Source organism: Chiroxiphia lanceolata, chromosome 4 (genome assembly GCF_009829145.1).
Source record: "Chiroxiphia lanceolata isolate bChiLan1 chromosome 4, bChiLan1.pri, whole genome shotgun sequence".
NCBI lineage: Eukaryota > Metazoa > Chordata > Aves > Passeriformes > Pipridae > Chiroxiphia > Chiroxiphia lanceolata.
This window is the reverse complement of record NC_045640.1, coordinates 1,743,206-1,759,105: the sequence shown is the minus strand read 5'-3', so window position 1 is coordinate 1,759,105 and position 15,900 is coordinate 1,743,206. Positions and strand designations below refer to the sequence as shown.

The window sequence follows — 15,900 nt, the reverse complement described above, 5'->3', positions numbered from 1 at the left end:
CAGCCTAATGGGCATATATTTATTGCTGTGTTCTTCCCTCAATCATGTTAGCAGCGGGAAGAGCCGCTCACGCCGTCCCAGACACAGCAGAGAACAATGAATCTATCAGAGACTAAACAGGAACCCTTTTGGGGAATAATGGCTTTTCTTAACAGTGTTGATGAAGAGCGAAGAGGCCCATTTGCAGTAAACTGTAATTTTTTTCCCCTCTGGTCTCTTGCAGGATCTGATGAAACCTTGATATATCGCTTGTCCTGCTGCTCCCTTTTCTTGGCAAGAAAGTGCCAGTTTGCTGCTCCAAGGGCTGAACTTGGACTTTCTGTCTTCTGCAATTTAAATATTCCCTGTGGCACTGAGTTGGACATTTTAGGCATCGTTTCAGACCATTGGAGGGCAAAAGGTCCAGAGGGAGATGTAGGTTAATGCACCTCAAAGAACCCACTCTGATTCACTGGGTGCTGCTCCTGATGCTCTTACTCAGTTACAAACTGGCTTTGTTTCAGCTCAGCATTTCAGGATTAAAGGAGTTGATCTAAAGTCACATCTAGATTACAAATCAGATTAGATTTGCGAGCTTCCTGTGGCTAAAATGAGATGAGATGAAGCCAATCTGATCTGGAGCAACCCAGCTGGATTAGCAAGACTGGCTTCCCAAGCAGGGGCGTTGGACCAGATGGCCTTTAAAGGTCCCTTCCAACCCAAATGATTTAATGATGGTATCATTAACCAGTGATACCAATGGTACCAACATAGATACCAATGGTATCTAAATCCTTCCCCAACCCCTGTGCAAATGATGGTTTTCAGTGAGTGGTTCTTATTCTACTGAAGTCTTTCCAGTAGGATGCTGGGAGGATTAATTAGTTAATGTTTATTGAGTGCTGTGAGGCTGCACAGTGTTATTTCAGTGCTGGCTTATTTTGTCAGTCAGGACTTGATTCTGGTTCCACCTACACTTGGTTTGGATCTGTGTAAATCCGTGTGTTGCGCTGGAATTGCTCGTGAATTCCGATGTGGTTCCCAGCATCAAGGCACAGGGAGGTGACTCAGCCAATGCTCTTCAACGTGTGGATTTGTCCAAAGGTTTTGTGGATCTGCACATGGGCAGGAGCTGGGACTCAGCAGGACCAGGGCAGTGCCCATCCCTTGTGCTGGTACTGCTGAGGCACCTCCAGCACTGGGGGCAGTTCTGGGACCCTCAGACAGGAGAGACACGGAGGGGCTGGAGCGTGTGCAGGGAAGGGAACGGAGCTGGGAAGGGGCTGGAGCAGCAGGAGAGGCTGAGGGAGCTGGGGGGGCTCAGCCTGGAGAAAAGGAGGCTCAGGGGGGACCTTCTGGCTCTGCAGCCCCCTGACAGGAGGGGGGAACCGGGGGGGGGGTCGAGCTCTGCTCCCAGGGAACAAGGGACAGGAGGAGAGGGAACGGCCTCAAGCTGTGCCAGGGGAGGTTTAGTTTGGATATTGGGAAAATTCCTTCCAGGAAAGGGTTGTCCAGCCCTGGCACAGCTGCCCAGGGCAGTGGTGGAGTCCTCATCCCTGGAGGGATTTCAAAGCTGTGTGGATGTGGCACTTGGGGACATGGGCCAGTGGTGGCCTTGGCAGTGCTGGGGGATGGTTGAACTTGATGATCTTCAGGGGCTTTTCCAACCTAAACAGTTCCAAGATTCCATGATTCTATTCTATGACTCGGTGATGCTTAAGACAGCAAAAGAATTCTCCATTGGCATCCAAGAAGAGCAGTGGCTTCTGGAGCCTCTTCTGCTGACTTATTTCCCTGCCAGGTGAGAGCAGAAAATGCACAGCTACCCTTTAGGATTTATCCCTTGTGTGGAATCACTTGAGCTTTATCTCCTTAGAGCTAAAACCTTCTTAACGTAAAGATTTTAGGAGCAGGGTTGGAAAAGCTCCAATGGTGAGATTTCCTGCTGAGGAGCAGCTGCAGACAGTGGTTTTTGTTACCTTGTTTTCCATATTTGTTAGGAAAGCCAGGCAGCAGATTCCATATCTATTAGCAGGTGGAGTTGGGCATCTCAGCCGGGTTTACAGGCCTTCAGGTGACATTAAATGTGGACCCAAAAGCTCTGGGATTCCACCATTATAAATCTTGCTAAAAGCCTCCAGCCCTCCCTGAATGCTTTGGCTGGAGCTTGTTTGTCTCTGCGTTAAATATCACTTTCCAAGAAGTGGGATTTTGGGACTGGAGCTGGAGAGAAGTGGGAGAAAGCCACGCGAAGCGGGAGCGATCACACTGCTGGGGGAGAAACCACGGGTGGGGAGCGAAGCAGAACGTGTGGTGGCTCTGTCAGGCTGCACCAAAACTGCCTCCAGCTGGCAAGTGGTGTTTAATTTTAGTGAAATACTAAAAATAAAGAGATATTTATTTGCCTCGATGTCACCTGCTGAGAAGTGATGCCTGGAGGGGACCGACCGCCGTAAATGCCTTGAATAAGTAGGAAGGCAGAGGGGAAAATCATGGAATAATAGAATGGTTTGGGGTTGGAAGGGATCTTAAAGACCATCTATTTCCAAAACAAAGGGACACCTTCCACTAGACCAGGTTGTTCCAAGCCCTGTCCAACCTGGCCTTGCGGTGCTGGAAGAGGTGGTGACGTGTTGGAAGGCTCAGTGCAGTGGGAGCTTGGGAGGTCTCAATCCATGACCCTGTAAACTCAAAAACAATTAAAAAGTCTCAGAAGCAGAGTGAAATAAAGGTGGAATTATATCAGTGAGAAGCACCTTGTCTGAGATGGACCCCCTATTGCAGCAAGTGGGGCTTGAGGGATGAGGCCATGGATGGATGTTCTTCCCTATCTGTGTTTCCTGCAGGCTCCACCTTCTTGCCAAAAAGGCAGTTTCAAATGGGAATGTCCCATGGAACAACCAGCAAAAGGGGTCATGTGAATTTTCCAGTGTGTTTAACCTTATAACCCTCCCAATGAAGCCTGGGAGACTATTTGCAAGGGCCTGGAGTGCCAGGACAAGGGGGAATGGCTTCCTGCTACCAGAGGGCAGGGTTAGATGGGATATTGGGAAGAAATTCTTCCCTGTGAGGGTGGTGAGGCCCTGGCACAGGATTGAGTCCAGCCAGCACTACCAAGGCCACCACTAACCCTTGTCCCCAAGTGCCACATACACACGGCTTTTAAATCCCTTCAGGGATGCTGATTCCAACACATCCTTGGACAAATTGAAGTGAATCCAGAGAATTTGCTGCAGGAGGTATTTAATTTGTTGTAGATGTGTGTTAGAGAGGATGAGTCCCACCCCTGGTGTCCTACTCTGGCCATTTCACTCCCAATTAAGGGACCTAGAATGGAGTTAGAACTTGTTCAGAGCCATCATTACCATTTGTGATCCCAGATCCCCCTGATGTGTTCCTCCATGAGCTTCCCAAGCACGGTAAGTTGTTCTTTTTGAGGGAGGTTTAATTTTTTTAGGTTTTTTTTTCCCCTGTTTCCCTCTGGTTTCACGTCATTTAAACAATTTGGGTTACTGGGAAGGCACACCTGGATTTGGAGGCTGTCCCTCCCAAGGGCCACACACGTGACAGCAGTTTGCTCTTCCTCAGAACGAGCTTTGCTGCATCACACCTTCCGCTCCCAACACCCAATATTTGGAATTCAGTGTGGGATAGATAAGCTGAGCTTTGCTTTAATAAACCTCACAACTCCCAGAGTGTGAAACTCCTGGCAGTTTCTGACAGGGGTGCAAACTCCGGGCTGTTACCTTATTAAAATCAAGATTTGGTGGGTGCAGGGGGGGGGTCTTGTGGAAGAACATCCCTGATGGAGCAGGAAGGGGGATCAGCAGATATTGAGATGGAACCATGTGTCCACTGGGCTGGACAGTTGAGACAAATTAACTAAAAATGCTCATTCTTCCAATTATTTCCTCTTTGGTCTTGTCCTTGCTGAGGGAATTTTATAAGTTGGTTTGAGTGTGATGGTGCAGAGTCTAACACAGGTAGGCCTGACTAAGCAGGACTAACTTTGCAGGACTTAAACCACTGTGTTTCCTCTTACACATTGAGCTCATCTACCTAATTAGTTCTCTGGCTATAATTGTGCCTTGTCCTTATGTGTGTTTAATGTGTTTAGTGATTAAGGTCTTTTCTCCATGGTATTATTCCTGGTGTAGCATGTCCAGAGCACAGACCCGTGGGTTTAAGATCATTTCTTAAATGACAGGACAAGGGCTGATGGTTTTAAACTGAAGGAGGGTTGATTTAGGTTAGAATTAAGAAATAAATTTTACAATGAGGGTGGTGAGACACCCACCAACCTTTGAATAACTGGGCTTTGAACAACCTGGTTTAGTGGAAAGTGCCCCTGCCCATGGCAGGGGTTGGAATGAGGTGATTTTTAAGGTCCAATCCGGGCCATTCTATGATTCTGTGAACTCAGTTATACACAAACATCATGTGCTTATAATGTTTAAGGAAGGGTATCAAAGACCACCACAGTCAGAAGAGAACCAAGGCCATGAGGAGGAGATGGAGGCTGGAATAAATCCTGGGGAATAGAAATGATCTTTGGTTGTCAGGACATTCATTAGCATTCCTTATTTAGCAGCAGAATCGTAGCTTAGAGATAATTTTCCAAAAAAAAAAATAAAAATGAAGTGTTATTTAAAGAATCCATCCAGCCCAAATCTATGAGTTGACACCTGTCACTATAAAAGCAGTACAGAGGATAACAGTTCTCCTTGAGAGATGAACCTCCCAGGAAAATTTCACATCCCACCTAAAACCTCCCCTCTTTCATCTTGAATCCATTCTCCTTTGTCCTGTCACTGCTCTTGGAAAAGGGCTTTCTCCATCTTTCTTGTTGGCTCCTTCAGGCACTGAAGGTCACAATTAGGTCACCTCAAAGCCTTCTCCAGGCTGAACAATCTCACTCCTCCCAGCCTTTCCTCACAGCAGAGGTGCCCCATTCCTCTGATCATCTTGGTGCCTCCTCTGGACTCTCTCCAGCAGCTCCATGTCCTCCCTGTGCTGGGACCTCAGAGCTCAGGGGCTTTAAAGCTCTGCTGTAGGTGGTGGACAAGGTGGGGAGCGCCTCTTCCTCAAAAAACTGTAACAGAAACAGAATCCTGGGAAGGATGGATGGAAATCTCATCCAGGAGTCCTGAAATGCTGGTTCTGAGACCACCTGTGAGTGGTCCTGGAGCTGATTCCTCCATGTCCATGAAGGACATCTCTGTGAAGCAGAACCTGATCTGTCCTAGGGGAAGATTCCAATGGCCACGGGCTGGAGACACTTGTCCATTGCTGGCTGCTTGGGATGGGTAATGGAATATGTTAATGATGCTCTAACCCTCCTGTCCCCTTCTCCTCTGGACTTCTTTGGTGTAATCCCATCTAGGACTGATGGCAAAACCCTCAAATCAACCATTTTGAGCCATCAGAGGAAAATAATGATTGCAGGAGACCCTCCCTGTCCAGCCTGATTATATTTAGCAATCACAGACTTAATCTAAGGCAAACTTAGCACGAATCTGGAGGCTTTCCATGTGCTCCAGTGAGGATTCTCTGCTTTCACACTGGTGTAAATGAGATCAAAATCAGAGCTTGATCTGTCCTGGTAGAAGATTCCAAATCCACAGGTTAGAGATGCCTGTCTATTGCTGGCTACTTGGAATGGTGGGATGGGTAATGGAATATGTTAATGGTGCTCCAACCCTTCTGCTCCCTTGTCCTCTGGATTTCTTTGGTGTAATCCCATCTAGGACTGATAGTAAACCACTCAAATCAACCATTTTGAGCCATCAGAGGAAAATAATGATTGCAGGAGACCCTCCCAGTCCAGCCTGATTATATTTAGCAATGAGAGACTTAATCTAAGGCAAACTTAGCACGAATCTGGAGGCTTTCCATGTGCTCCAGTGAGGATTCTCTGCTTTCACACTGCTGTAAATGAGATCAAAATCTGGCTGCCTCTCCAAGATGGCCGGAGAGAGCGTGAATGAAATCCCTGGGCAAAAATAGAGACTCGCTTCAGCAACGAGCCCCCCTGGCTGGCAAGACTCGTCAGGGAACTGGAGCTACTGAAAAATGCTACAGACAGAAAATGAATTAGAGGAGAAAAAAAAAAGTGAAAATGAGCTGGCAGAATCTTTAGGTGACTCATCAGGTGCATCTTGTAAAGTCTCTTTCTGAGAAGTAATGAAATCGCGTGTTCTAACAATATTTGCACTGCAGCGGGAAAAGGCATAAATATTGGGATCAATTAATGAAATTAGATAATTTGACCAAAAAAGCCCTGGAGCTGGCTGGGAAACCATCCCTCTTCCTTTTTGCTTGTGTCAGTGCTTGCTGTTGGAGAGGAAAACCCCGTGGTTTTGTTGCACGTTGAGGAGAGGCGAGTTCTGGGCAGCCACTGGGATACACTGGGAATTCACCTGCGCCTCCAGGAGTTCCACCTTCACCCCATGGAAGTTCTCAGGCAGGTGCAGAAAGGCCTGGTAGCTGTCTGGGTGTGCAGCCCCCCATCCCTGGGATTTTTGGATTGGTGAGGGTGGATCCATCTTGTCTCTGTGTCTCTTCATGTCCTTCCAACCTCTGCTTTCCGACTGAAAAATGGGGAATAATGGTTTTCTTTAAAAAGGGAATTTTTCCTCAGGAAAAAGCCTGTGGATATGCGACCTTTAGATATTCCAGTAACTCGTTGCTCATGGTGGAGTTCATCAACAGAGCTTCAGTTCTGGGGTGTGAGATGAATTTGGAGTGAAACATCAAGGTTGCTGCTATCAGTGGGTCAAATTACACTATTTATAATAGAGCAGTTATGCTGTTTGTAATGCATTAATTACTTTATTCCAACAGTATTTCCATGGATTTATATTTGGGGAAGGCACTAAACCTGAGGTGAAGAATGGGGCTTAATTAATCCCCTAAAAATGATGAGGCCTGGAGCGTGGATGTCTATTGCGGAATACAAACCCGGGCGCTTGGGTCGGGATTTTGGTGGGTAATCGTGAGCTCCCCGAGCCAAAAAGAGCCATCACCATCTTCAGCTTTTTATCAGCAGCAAGAGCAGAACCCATCAGGTTATCCTACCCTTGGATTGGCTCCGGGACAATTGTTGTTGGAATAATTTGTCTGGTTTCTGGCGTCCTCGACTCAAGAGGATGTTGACAAATTGGAAAGATGTAAAAGAGCCACGAGGGTGGTTAAAAGATTGGCAAACGTGCCTTGCCAAGGGAACAGCTCCTGGCTCGCAGCGATTTTGTGTTTTTCTCCTATAAATGAAGGTTAAAGGGTGGTTTTAGCAGCTCCAAGTACCTGTGGGAAGAGCAAAAATAGACGGTGGCTGTCAGACAGAGGTGGAACACCCGCCGGTGCCGGGGAGATGAAGCCAGACTTGAGCTGAACAGAACAGTTTTTAAGAGCAAAACTGATGATCTGGTGTGATATTTTATGGGAGTTCTGGTTTTTTCATCCATCTCTAGAATTATCTGTTGTGGTATTTGAGAGCCCTGGCTTTTCACCCGTGTCTGGAATCATATACACCAACATTTATTTGATTTTGGAGGTTTTAATTTGCATTTCGGTGTAATTCTTGGAAGAAAACTCTCTGCCTTTATTAACTGTGGGTTTATGTGTATTCCAGAGCATCTCTTGGTGTTGTGGATCTCCTCATTAGCCCTACCTGCACCTCATGCAGGATGTTTCTTCCTCGGTGCTCATCTATCTCGGTGATCTGAGCCGGATTTGAGTATTTTGACGCTGTCAGGAAGCAACAGGCAGAGTTAAAATGAGATTTTTATTTTTTTTTCCTCTCCACGAGCGTTTTTCGGTGCGTTTTCCCTGCAAAAAAAATGAAAACTAGCGCTGCTTATTCTGTTTATTCTAAACCCAGCTTTTATTTGAAGAGATCCCTGCAGGGATTGCTCCACCTTTGTTCCGTGGAAGCCTCGATTTCCGCAGGAAGCTCATCCGAGGAGAGGCTGTGCTAAATTTACCTTGAGATCTACGTGTGGCAGAGAATTTTCGATTTTGTAAAGCTCAGCTCAAGGGTGTGAAGTCTGGCTGTTGTTGTTCTTTCTTACCAACATAATTCAATACAAATAAAACATTGTCTCTGCCTTGCTGGTCTCACTGTCCACGCAGATTCGAGGAGCTCGGGGCGTGTAAGGGATCTTTAAATACATCCTGCAAGGATGCAGAAAATGAGTGTTTCGTACCAATCCCTCGCATTCATTTACTCCAGCAGCTAAAAGGTGAATCTTTGGGGTTTGGGATAAAACGACACTTTATTTTTTTTTTTTTAATTTAATATTCTCTTTTATTTTTCTAGCTGTGGGGAGCTCAAAAAATCAAACAGGTAATACACTTTTTTAATATTCCTTTATTATTTTCAACTCTTCCCTCTTTTCCCTGAGCTTTTCCCCTTTTTCCTCTTCTCTGTTATTCCCTTTGCCAGTTGCTGTTTTGCCTTGCCATGGAAATGTAAATGCAGAGAACACTCTGCCACCAAAGAGCCGGAGTTGGTTTTTTTTTTTTATAAATATATTTATATATTTTGATGTCTTCATTTTCTCCTTCCTGTCTAGTCAAGAGATTTCTTGTCTCCAGTCTTTTGAAAATAGTTTGACAGTTCTTTGGGAAGGCTCGTGGCTGTGCCTTCCTCCTCTGCAGTCCTGGATCCTTTGGGAATTGATTTTTCATCCCCAGCCATTTAATGCCAGTGCAGCCTCCTGGGCTCGTTGGAAAATTTGGGTAAAAAATGGGTCAAATGAGCCAGATGTAGGATTTCCATGGAATTTGGGCTGTCCAGAGCCACCTCAGTTGGCTGAGGAGCTGTGGATACCCACAAAGGTCGGATTATCTGGCAAATCCGAATCCTGTGTGTGATTTTATTTGGATGCCCCTTATGGTGACATCCAAAGTGGGCCATACCTGTGTGTTTTTATCCCATCTTGTCCTGGAGAAGCATTTCAGGCTTCCTACAACACCTGCAGGCGTGGGAGATGTTCCTCAGACTGAATCCACACCTGGAGATGTGGGAGATGTTACTCAAACTGAATCCACACCTGCAGATGGGAAAGATGTTCCTTGTGCTGAATCCACACCTGCAGGTGTGGGAGATGTTCCTCAGTCTGAATCCACACCTGGAGATGTGGAACATGTTCCTCAGACTGAATCCAGACCTGCAGATGGGGAACATGTTCCTCAGACTAAATCCAGACCTGCAGATGAGAAAGATGTTCCTTGGACTGAATCTACACCTGCAGGTGTGGGAGATGTTCCTCAGACTGAATCTACACCTGCAGGTGTGGGAGATGTTCCTCAGACTGAATCCACACCTGCAGGTGTAGGAGATGTTCCTCAGACTGAATCCACACCTGGAGATGTGGGAGATGTTCCTCAGATCAAATCCACACCTGCAGATGGTAAAGATGTTCCTCAGAATAAAGTGATTTATATCCTCATTCCCTCCTGAGCCAACAGCCCTGCCCTGCCCTGCCCATCCCTCTGCCACACCGAGGGCTTTTCCCATTTTTCCTGTGGCAGAGGTTCAGCCAGGACATTGATCTGCACCTCAGTGGAGATGCTGAAAACAGGCAGGGCCAGAAAATAGTTTTCCTTTTCCCCCCCCTAAATCTGCATTTCCCCTGCTGGGGTTAAGGTACAGCTGTGGGTGGCCTTTGGGGACATTATAGACCCAAGAAAGAGCCACTTTTTGTATTTCAGGTTAAATAATTTACTTCTAAATGATTAATTTGTGCTAAATTATTACAGGCCATCATCCATCCCGACACAAACGAGACCATCTTCATGCCTTTCCGAATGTCAGGTATGGTTTGTGCCATTAATTTTACTGGGAATTTGTACAAAATGATGGGGGTTTTTTCTCCCTCTTTTTGAACTGAATATTGGGAACATTTAGACCAAGATCAGAAAGTAATTCCAACACCAAAATCCCTTTGCAAGTAAGGAATATGAGGATGATAATTGTCTCTGAGAGATCTAGTGCTTAATAATTTCCTTTCCTTTTTCCTTTCCTTTCCTTTTTCCTTTCCTTTTTCCTTTCCTTTTTCCTTTCCTTTTTCCTTTCCTTTTTCCTTTCCTTTTTCCTTTCCTTTTTCCTTTCCTGAACTTTCCTGAACTTTCCTGAACTTTCCTGAACTTTCCCTTACTCCCTTTCTTGTCCTTCCCTCTCCTTTCCTTATTTCCTTAACATTTCCTCCTTTCCTCATGAAGGAGAGAGGAAATTCCTGTTCTCACATGGACTCAAGGCAGTGCCTTTTCCAGCATTTTTGAGGCATCTGTCTCTATTTAGGGCATTTTAATTTTGTAGGAAATGCCAAAACCTCATGCCCAACATATATGATGTTACATACATGGGATGAGCCCTCTTTTTCCACGTGTGATGGTACCTAATAGCCATAGCACTGGAATTCCAGGGAGGATCAACTTCTCCATGGCTTAACTGGGCTGCCATTCCCAAATCCACAGCTGCCTCTGCTGTGGGTTGAACACAGCTGTGAATCCGTCCCTTCCCGACGGATCTATTTAAATAAACAGAACTTTTCCCATATTTTTTGGTGGAGCATCTTCTCCTGAATCCTGGGCACAGGGGAAAAAAAAAATCCCAGGGTTGGTGGGTTTTGTCCTCCAGTTCCTTGAAGAAGGATGATGTTGAGGGTGGAGAGGAGAGACTCCAGGACCCACCGCTTTGCCGCCTTGCTCCGTGTTTGTCTTTCTAGTTTCTCTTCCTCTCAGGTCTCAGCCCTTTCCTTGGATCCATGTTGGTTTAATTCAGTAATATTGGAAAAATGCTCTGAGACCTTCTAGTGGAAGTCAGAGAGATGAATTATAATTAGCACAGAAATTGGCAGACTTAGCGGGGGAAAAATGTGAAGGAATGTTTGATTTTCGTGGCGCTCAGTAAGATTTGGGGTAAAGACTTGTCTCTGTATTAGAGAGCTCTAACCTCCACCTGGGATTAAAATAGTCCCTCTCTCCTCTATGATGAAAATACGCCCTCTTCAGCTTATACCCCCATCCTTGTTCACCTCACCACCAGTGGAGAGGTGGATAAAGCAGAAATGGTGGATAAAGCAGATGGTGAAAGAGGGAGGTCCCCTTTAGGGTGTCATGGTCTTGCTCCTTACCTGGAATGAGCTCTGAGGCTTCTTAGATGGCTTCATGAGCATCTTCAGGATGCTATTCCTGCTGGGACCAGGCTCAACAGGAAAGGAAGGGACACAGGGAGTTGGAGAGTTTTCAGCTGGGTCGGGGGAGGTTGTGGGAGGGTCTGATGAGCAACAGAGCTGGCACGAGGGAGGGAACAGATTGCCTGAGCCTGGGAAGGGGGGCAGGATCTCCCCCTTTCCATGGCAGGAATCCACTGGGTCAGCTCAGTCAGCGCCACCAGGGCAGGATCCAGCTCCTCCAGGTGCCAATGGAGCAGGTCCTGCTCTGAGCTCCCATCCCTGTGCTCTGCTGATGGGAGGTGGGGCTGCCTAGTCCAGCTCAACAACATGACACCATCTCAAGTTCCAACAGGCCCAGACTGGGTTTGCTGGAGTCAGCTTTTCCATCTACATGGCTGGAGTTTTAGGGAAGCTCTTAGAACCTGAGAAAAGCAAATAAAGGATGGGAAGGAGATGGGACACAGATCAGGAGGATGCTCCCAGTTGTTGTAGGTCCAAGATGTCCCCGTGGTGGGGTGGAGGTGGTGAAGTGAGAGCAGCTCATGGCTTCTTCCCTAAACTGGTATAAATATATATGTCTTAGGTGGGATTTTTTTGCATCCCAAAATCACATATTAAAACTCATTAAACCTCTTTTTCCTTAATAGGTTACATTCCCTTTGGAACACCCATCGTGAGTATTTTAACATCTCTCCCCACTTTGTTTGTGAGCACCAAGAAATGCATTTTTTAGCACAATTCTCCACATTCCACCTTCTCACCTCGTGAAATGTTCCCACAGGATTCCCACCTTTCCCACTTAATGTTAACAAGGGTTTAATCATGTAAAACCCACCCTCTGGTTGAGGTTCTGTATCTATTAATATATTGATTTTATCTATCCATTCTATGTGAGATTATTTATCTATTAACCCAACCTCTGCTTGAGGTTGTTTATCTATTATGAGGTTATTTATCTATTAATGTATGAAGGTTATTTATCTATTATATATGAGATTATTTATCTCTTAACCCAACCTCTGCTTCAGATTCTTTATCTTTTAATACATTGAGATTATTTTTCTATTATGTATGAGGTTATTTATCTATTAACCCAACCTCTGCTTGATATTCTTTATCTATTAATATATTGAGATTATTTTTCTATTATATATGAGGTTATATATCTCTTAACCCAACCTCTGCTTGAGGCTCTTTATCTATTAATATTTTAAGGTTATTTATCTATTCTGTATCAGGTTATTTATCTCTTAACCCAACCTCTGCTTGAGGTTCTTGATCTGTTCAACATCGTTCCCCCAACCTCCTCCAGCGTCTTCATCTTTCCCTCTTGGAAAGGGAAGACCAAGCTGAGCTCATCGCCTGCAAAATGCAACTTCTGCAACTCTCAGCTTTCAGCTTTGGACACTTTTATTTCACATTTACATGATTTACAAGTCTCTTCCCAAACGTGACGAGCTCCGGCGCGGCGGGGCCGGCGTCGTGCGCTCTCCTCTTGATTAATTAAGTCACCGAGCGTTTTCCTGGGGTTATTCCTGAGGGTGTTGGGAGTTTGTACTTGTTACTGTGAGATTTGTAAGCCTTCGGGTGCTCTCGATAGCAAAAACCAGAAGGGAGATAATTCTGCCTGTTTTCCTCCTGCTGAAACCTCAGCTCGTCTTCGGGAACAGGAACGGTTCATCAACCCCGTTTTTGTGGGAATGGGGAAACTGAGGCTCAGAGTTTTGCCCCAAAATTTGGTGTCAGGAGGTGGTTGATCCTCAAAGCCACCAGCTCGTGGTTCAGCTTTTTCGATCACACATTAAAATGGTTCAAAGGGGAAAATACACTAAATTTAATCTTCTTAGACCCAGTGGACCATGGCTTAGACTTGGTTAAAGGTAACAACCTCTTCCCAAAGAGTGTTGACAAGGTTGGAAGTCCTAAAAACAGGGACCGTGGTGGCTGTTGCTATTTGTTGTGGTGCCTAAAGGTTTGGTGGCAACTTTGTGTGGGGCATTTTAAAAGAAAAGGTTAAACAAAAATGAGTTAACGATCAAATTGACAATGAAATCGGCCCAAATCCAGAGCTGTCAGAGGAGCCGAGAGCTGTCAGATGAGCCCAATTTCACTATCTGAAAAGGATAAACTGGAACCTCTTGTCATTTAAAAAAAAAAAAAAAAAAAAAAAAAAGAAGAAGAAGAAGAAGGAAAAAAAAAAAACCCCAAACGTTTCAAATGTTAAAATTAAAATGTAACATTTATGCCAATCGATCTGTGAAATTTAGTGACAAAATTGGCAGCCTGCTCCGGCATAAAAACAGTTTGAGTCTTGTATTTCACATAGGGGGGGATGGGATTTCCTCAAGAGAGGCTGTGCTGGGCTCGGGCTGAGCCAGCCTGGCCGTCCTTGCCCGCAGAGCCCTGCTGGTGTTGGGGGTCAACGAACCCCCCCCATGGAGACGTGCTTTGGGTGTGTATGAGCAGGTTTAGGGCCCATCAGTCAATACACTCTGCTGGCTGTGCCCAGGGAGGGGGTTATTTTTCCTCCCTCCCCCCCCCCCCCCGGTAGCCGATGCAAAATAATTCAGTCTGGTTGAGCTCATTGTGAAAGAGATTAAGGGCTTGTTAAAATAATCGTTTCTTTTCTGGCCCCGGCGGCGTCTCCCCTGACACATCCAAATCCTGTTTGCTCTTCCCTCGGTTACAACTGTTTGCTTTTCCCTTCAGCCTCCATCCTTTCTGTGCCAGGTTCAGGGATTGACCCCGGGATCACTTGTGGTGGCGGAGCTTGGGCGGGATGGGATGTAAATGCAGGGAGAGTTTGGCTTTACCCATTTTGCCCATTTTCAGCCCGGGAGGGAGCAAATCCAGCCACTGGAATTACCTCCCTGTGCTGGAGGGGTGAGAGGTGTAAAGCAGCTGCTGGGCTGCCTTTTACCCAGCCTTTTACCCTGGGTTTGTGTTTCCTCCTCCGAGGGGAGGAAGATTTCTCCGGGTTTAGGAAATTCAGCCTCAAACCCGGGCGGTGAAGACGGAGCAGACGCCCCAGCTGTGCTCAGCTGCCACTCACAGCTTTCAGCTCCCTTATTTTCCCCATCCATTTAAAAACTGGGAGGGTCTTGATGAGGTTTTAAGGTGCCCTTGAAGACCCAGGTTAATTTAGGGGTGAGATGACTCTTGGATTTGGGGTTTGGAATAGAAGAGCTTGGGCTGCTCAGAGCTGACAGATGTCCAAGCAGTGGCTTTGGCCCTGGCTTTGGGGCCATAAAGGGACATTCACACCTGATCACCAATTAAATTTCGTCGCTGATACTTCTCTAGTGTTTAGAACCTTTCTTTCTTTTTTTTTTCTCCCATGTATTTTGTTTTCCTTCTTAGTTATTTTTTCCCCTGACAGTAATTAAAAGTGAAATTGTACATTTCTTGACAGACTCTTGCACATATGGAGAGTTTGCATTTAAACGTGCCTCTTTCAGTCATACAGATTTTGGGTGCTCTTTTTTTATTTATTTATTTATTTTCCTCCCCGTATTTTTTTTTTATTTTTATTTTTATTTTTTTTCCCCTTCCTACCCCCCCCCCTCGGCTCTCAGCCTTCAGCTTGACAATGTGAGTCCCTGCCTGCCGTCTTCCCGCTCCTCCGGAGCCTCATTATCCCGCTGGCTTTAGGGGGAAAGTCACTCCCGGGGTTGAGGAGGTTCCTCGCCTGTTGAATTCGCTTGGCTGCGAGCGGCGACGGAGTAATTAATGACGAGCTCTGGCCGCTGAATGGAAGCGGTAAATTAGCGTAACTCACACAGGCTGGCGCCCGGCCAGCGCACAAAAAAGTAGCTGCAACTTCACCAAAGGCTGTAGGAGGAAAAGCTGGAGGAGGAGGAGGAGGAGGAGGAGGAGGAGAAAGGAGAGATGCGAACGAAATCAGGCCGCCCAACCCCGCTACCCTTTTGTTCGCTGGTATTTCTCCCTCCCGGAGGGGTTGAAGTTGCCTCCTCTTCAACTGATGCTGCTGCAGATGTGCCGAGGTGGCTCCAGCTCAGCCTTGCTCTCTCAGGGCTCCGGCGGGGAAGTTTTTCTTGCAGGGTTTTTTGTGTTGGTTTTTTTTTTTTTTTTTTAAGGAATAGAGTGAAAGGGAAACGGTGGAGAAGATGGTCTGAGGGTGGGGATGAGCTCACAGCCTTCTTGCCCAGACGCCTCGGGAGACGTGAGTGTCCTGAAAATAAATGTGTTTGGATTTAAAAGGAGTTGCTCAGTCTTTATCCTCCTGGTGATTTTGCAACAGTCTTCTTCAAAAAACAGCAGGCATTTAAGGCACAGGAGGGGATAAAATGACAGTGGTGTTAGGAAGTAGCTCATCTTACCTGTCCCTTACCCAAGAACTCATCCTGTCCTTGTTTGTTGGGTTTATCATTGGGAGTCCCCTTGCTTTGCACCCCTTTCCTCTCCTTCGACTTCTCATACTCTGAAAGGAAAAATTGCCATAGAATAGGAAAAAAAATGCCTATAGAGCAGGGGGAAATGCCATAAAACAGGAAAAAGTGCCATAAAACAAGGCAGTTTGTGTGTCAGAGATGGGTCTTTAGAGGATTGCAGAGGTTGTGTCCATGTGGTGGAGTGAGACACATCCCAAGGACGTTCTCAGGACTTGTACAGGAAAAATACACTTGTGTGACCTCAGATGGGTGACCTGGCAAAGCCTGTGGCATCTCAGTTCAGGCAGCAGCCGGGAACATCTGGCCAGATGTGCTGGGACAAGCTACTG

General features: G+C 46.1%; 1 protein-coding gene across 1 annotated transcript in view; it reads left to right on the top strand.

Annotated features, from left to right (window-relative positions):
• SFXN5 (sideroflexin 5) overlaps positions 1–15,900 on the top strand; it is a 104,857-nt gene that overhangs the window by 30,518 nt on the left and 58,439 nt on the right. Inside the window, exons 4-6 of the mRNA XM_032686417.1 lie at positions 8,297–8,323; positions 9,742–9,796; positions 11,807–11,832. Coding sequence (XP_032542308.1) covers positions 8,297–8,323; positions 9,742–9,796; positions 11,807–11,832 — 108 coding nt within the window. The remainder of the gene's footprint in view (positions 1–8,296; positions 8,324–9,741; positions 9,797–11,806; positions 11,833–15,900) is intronic.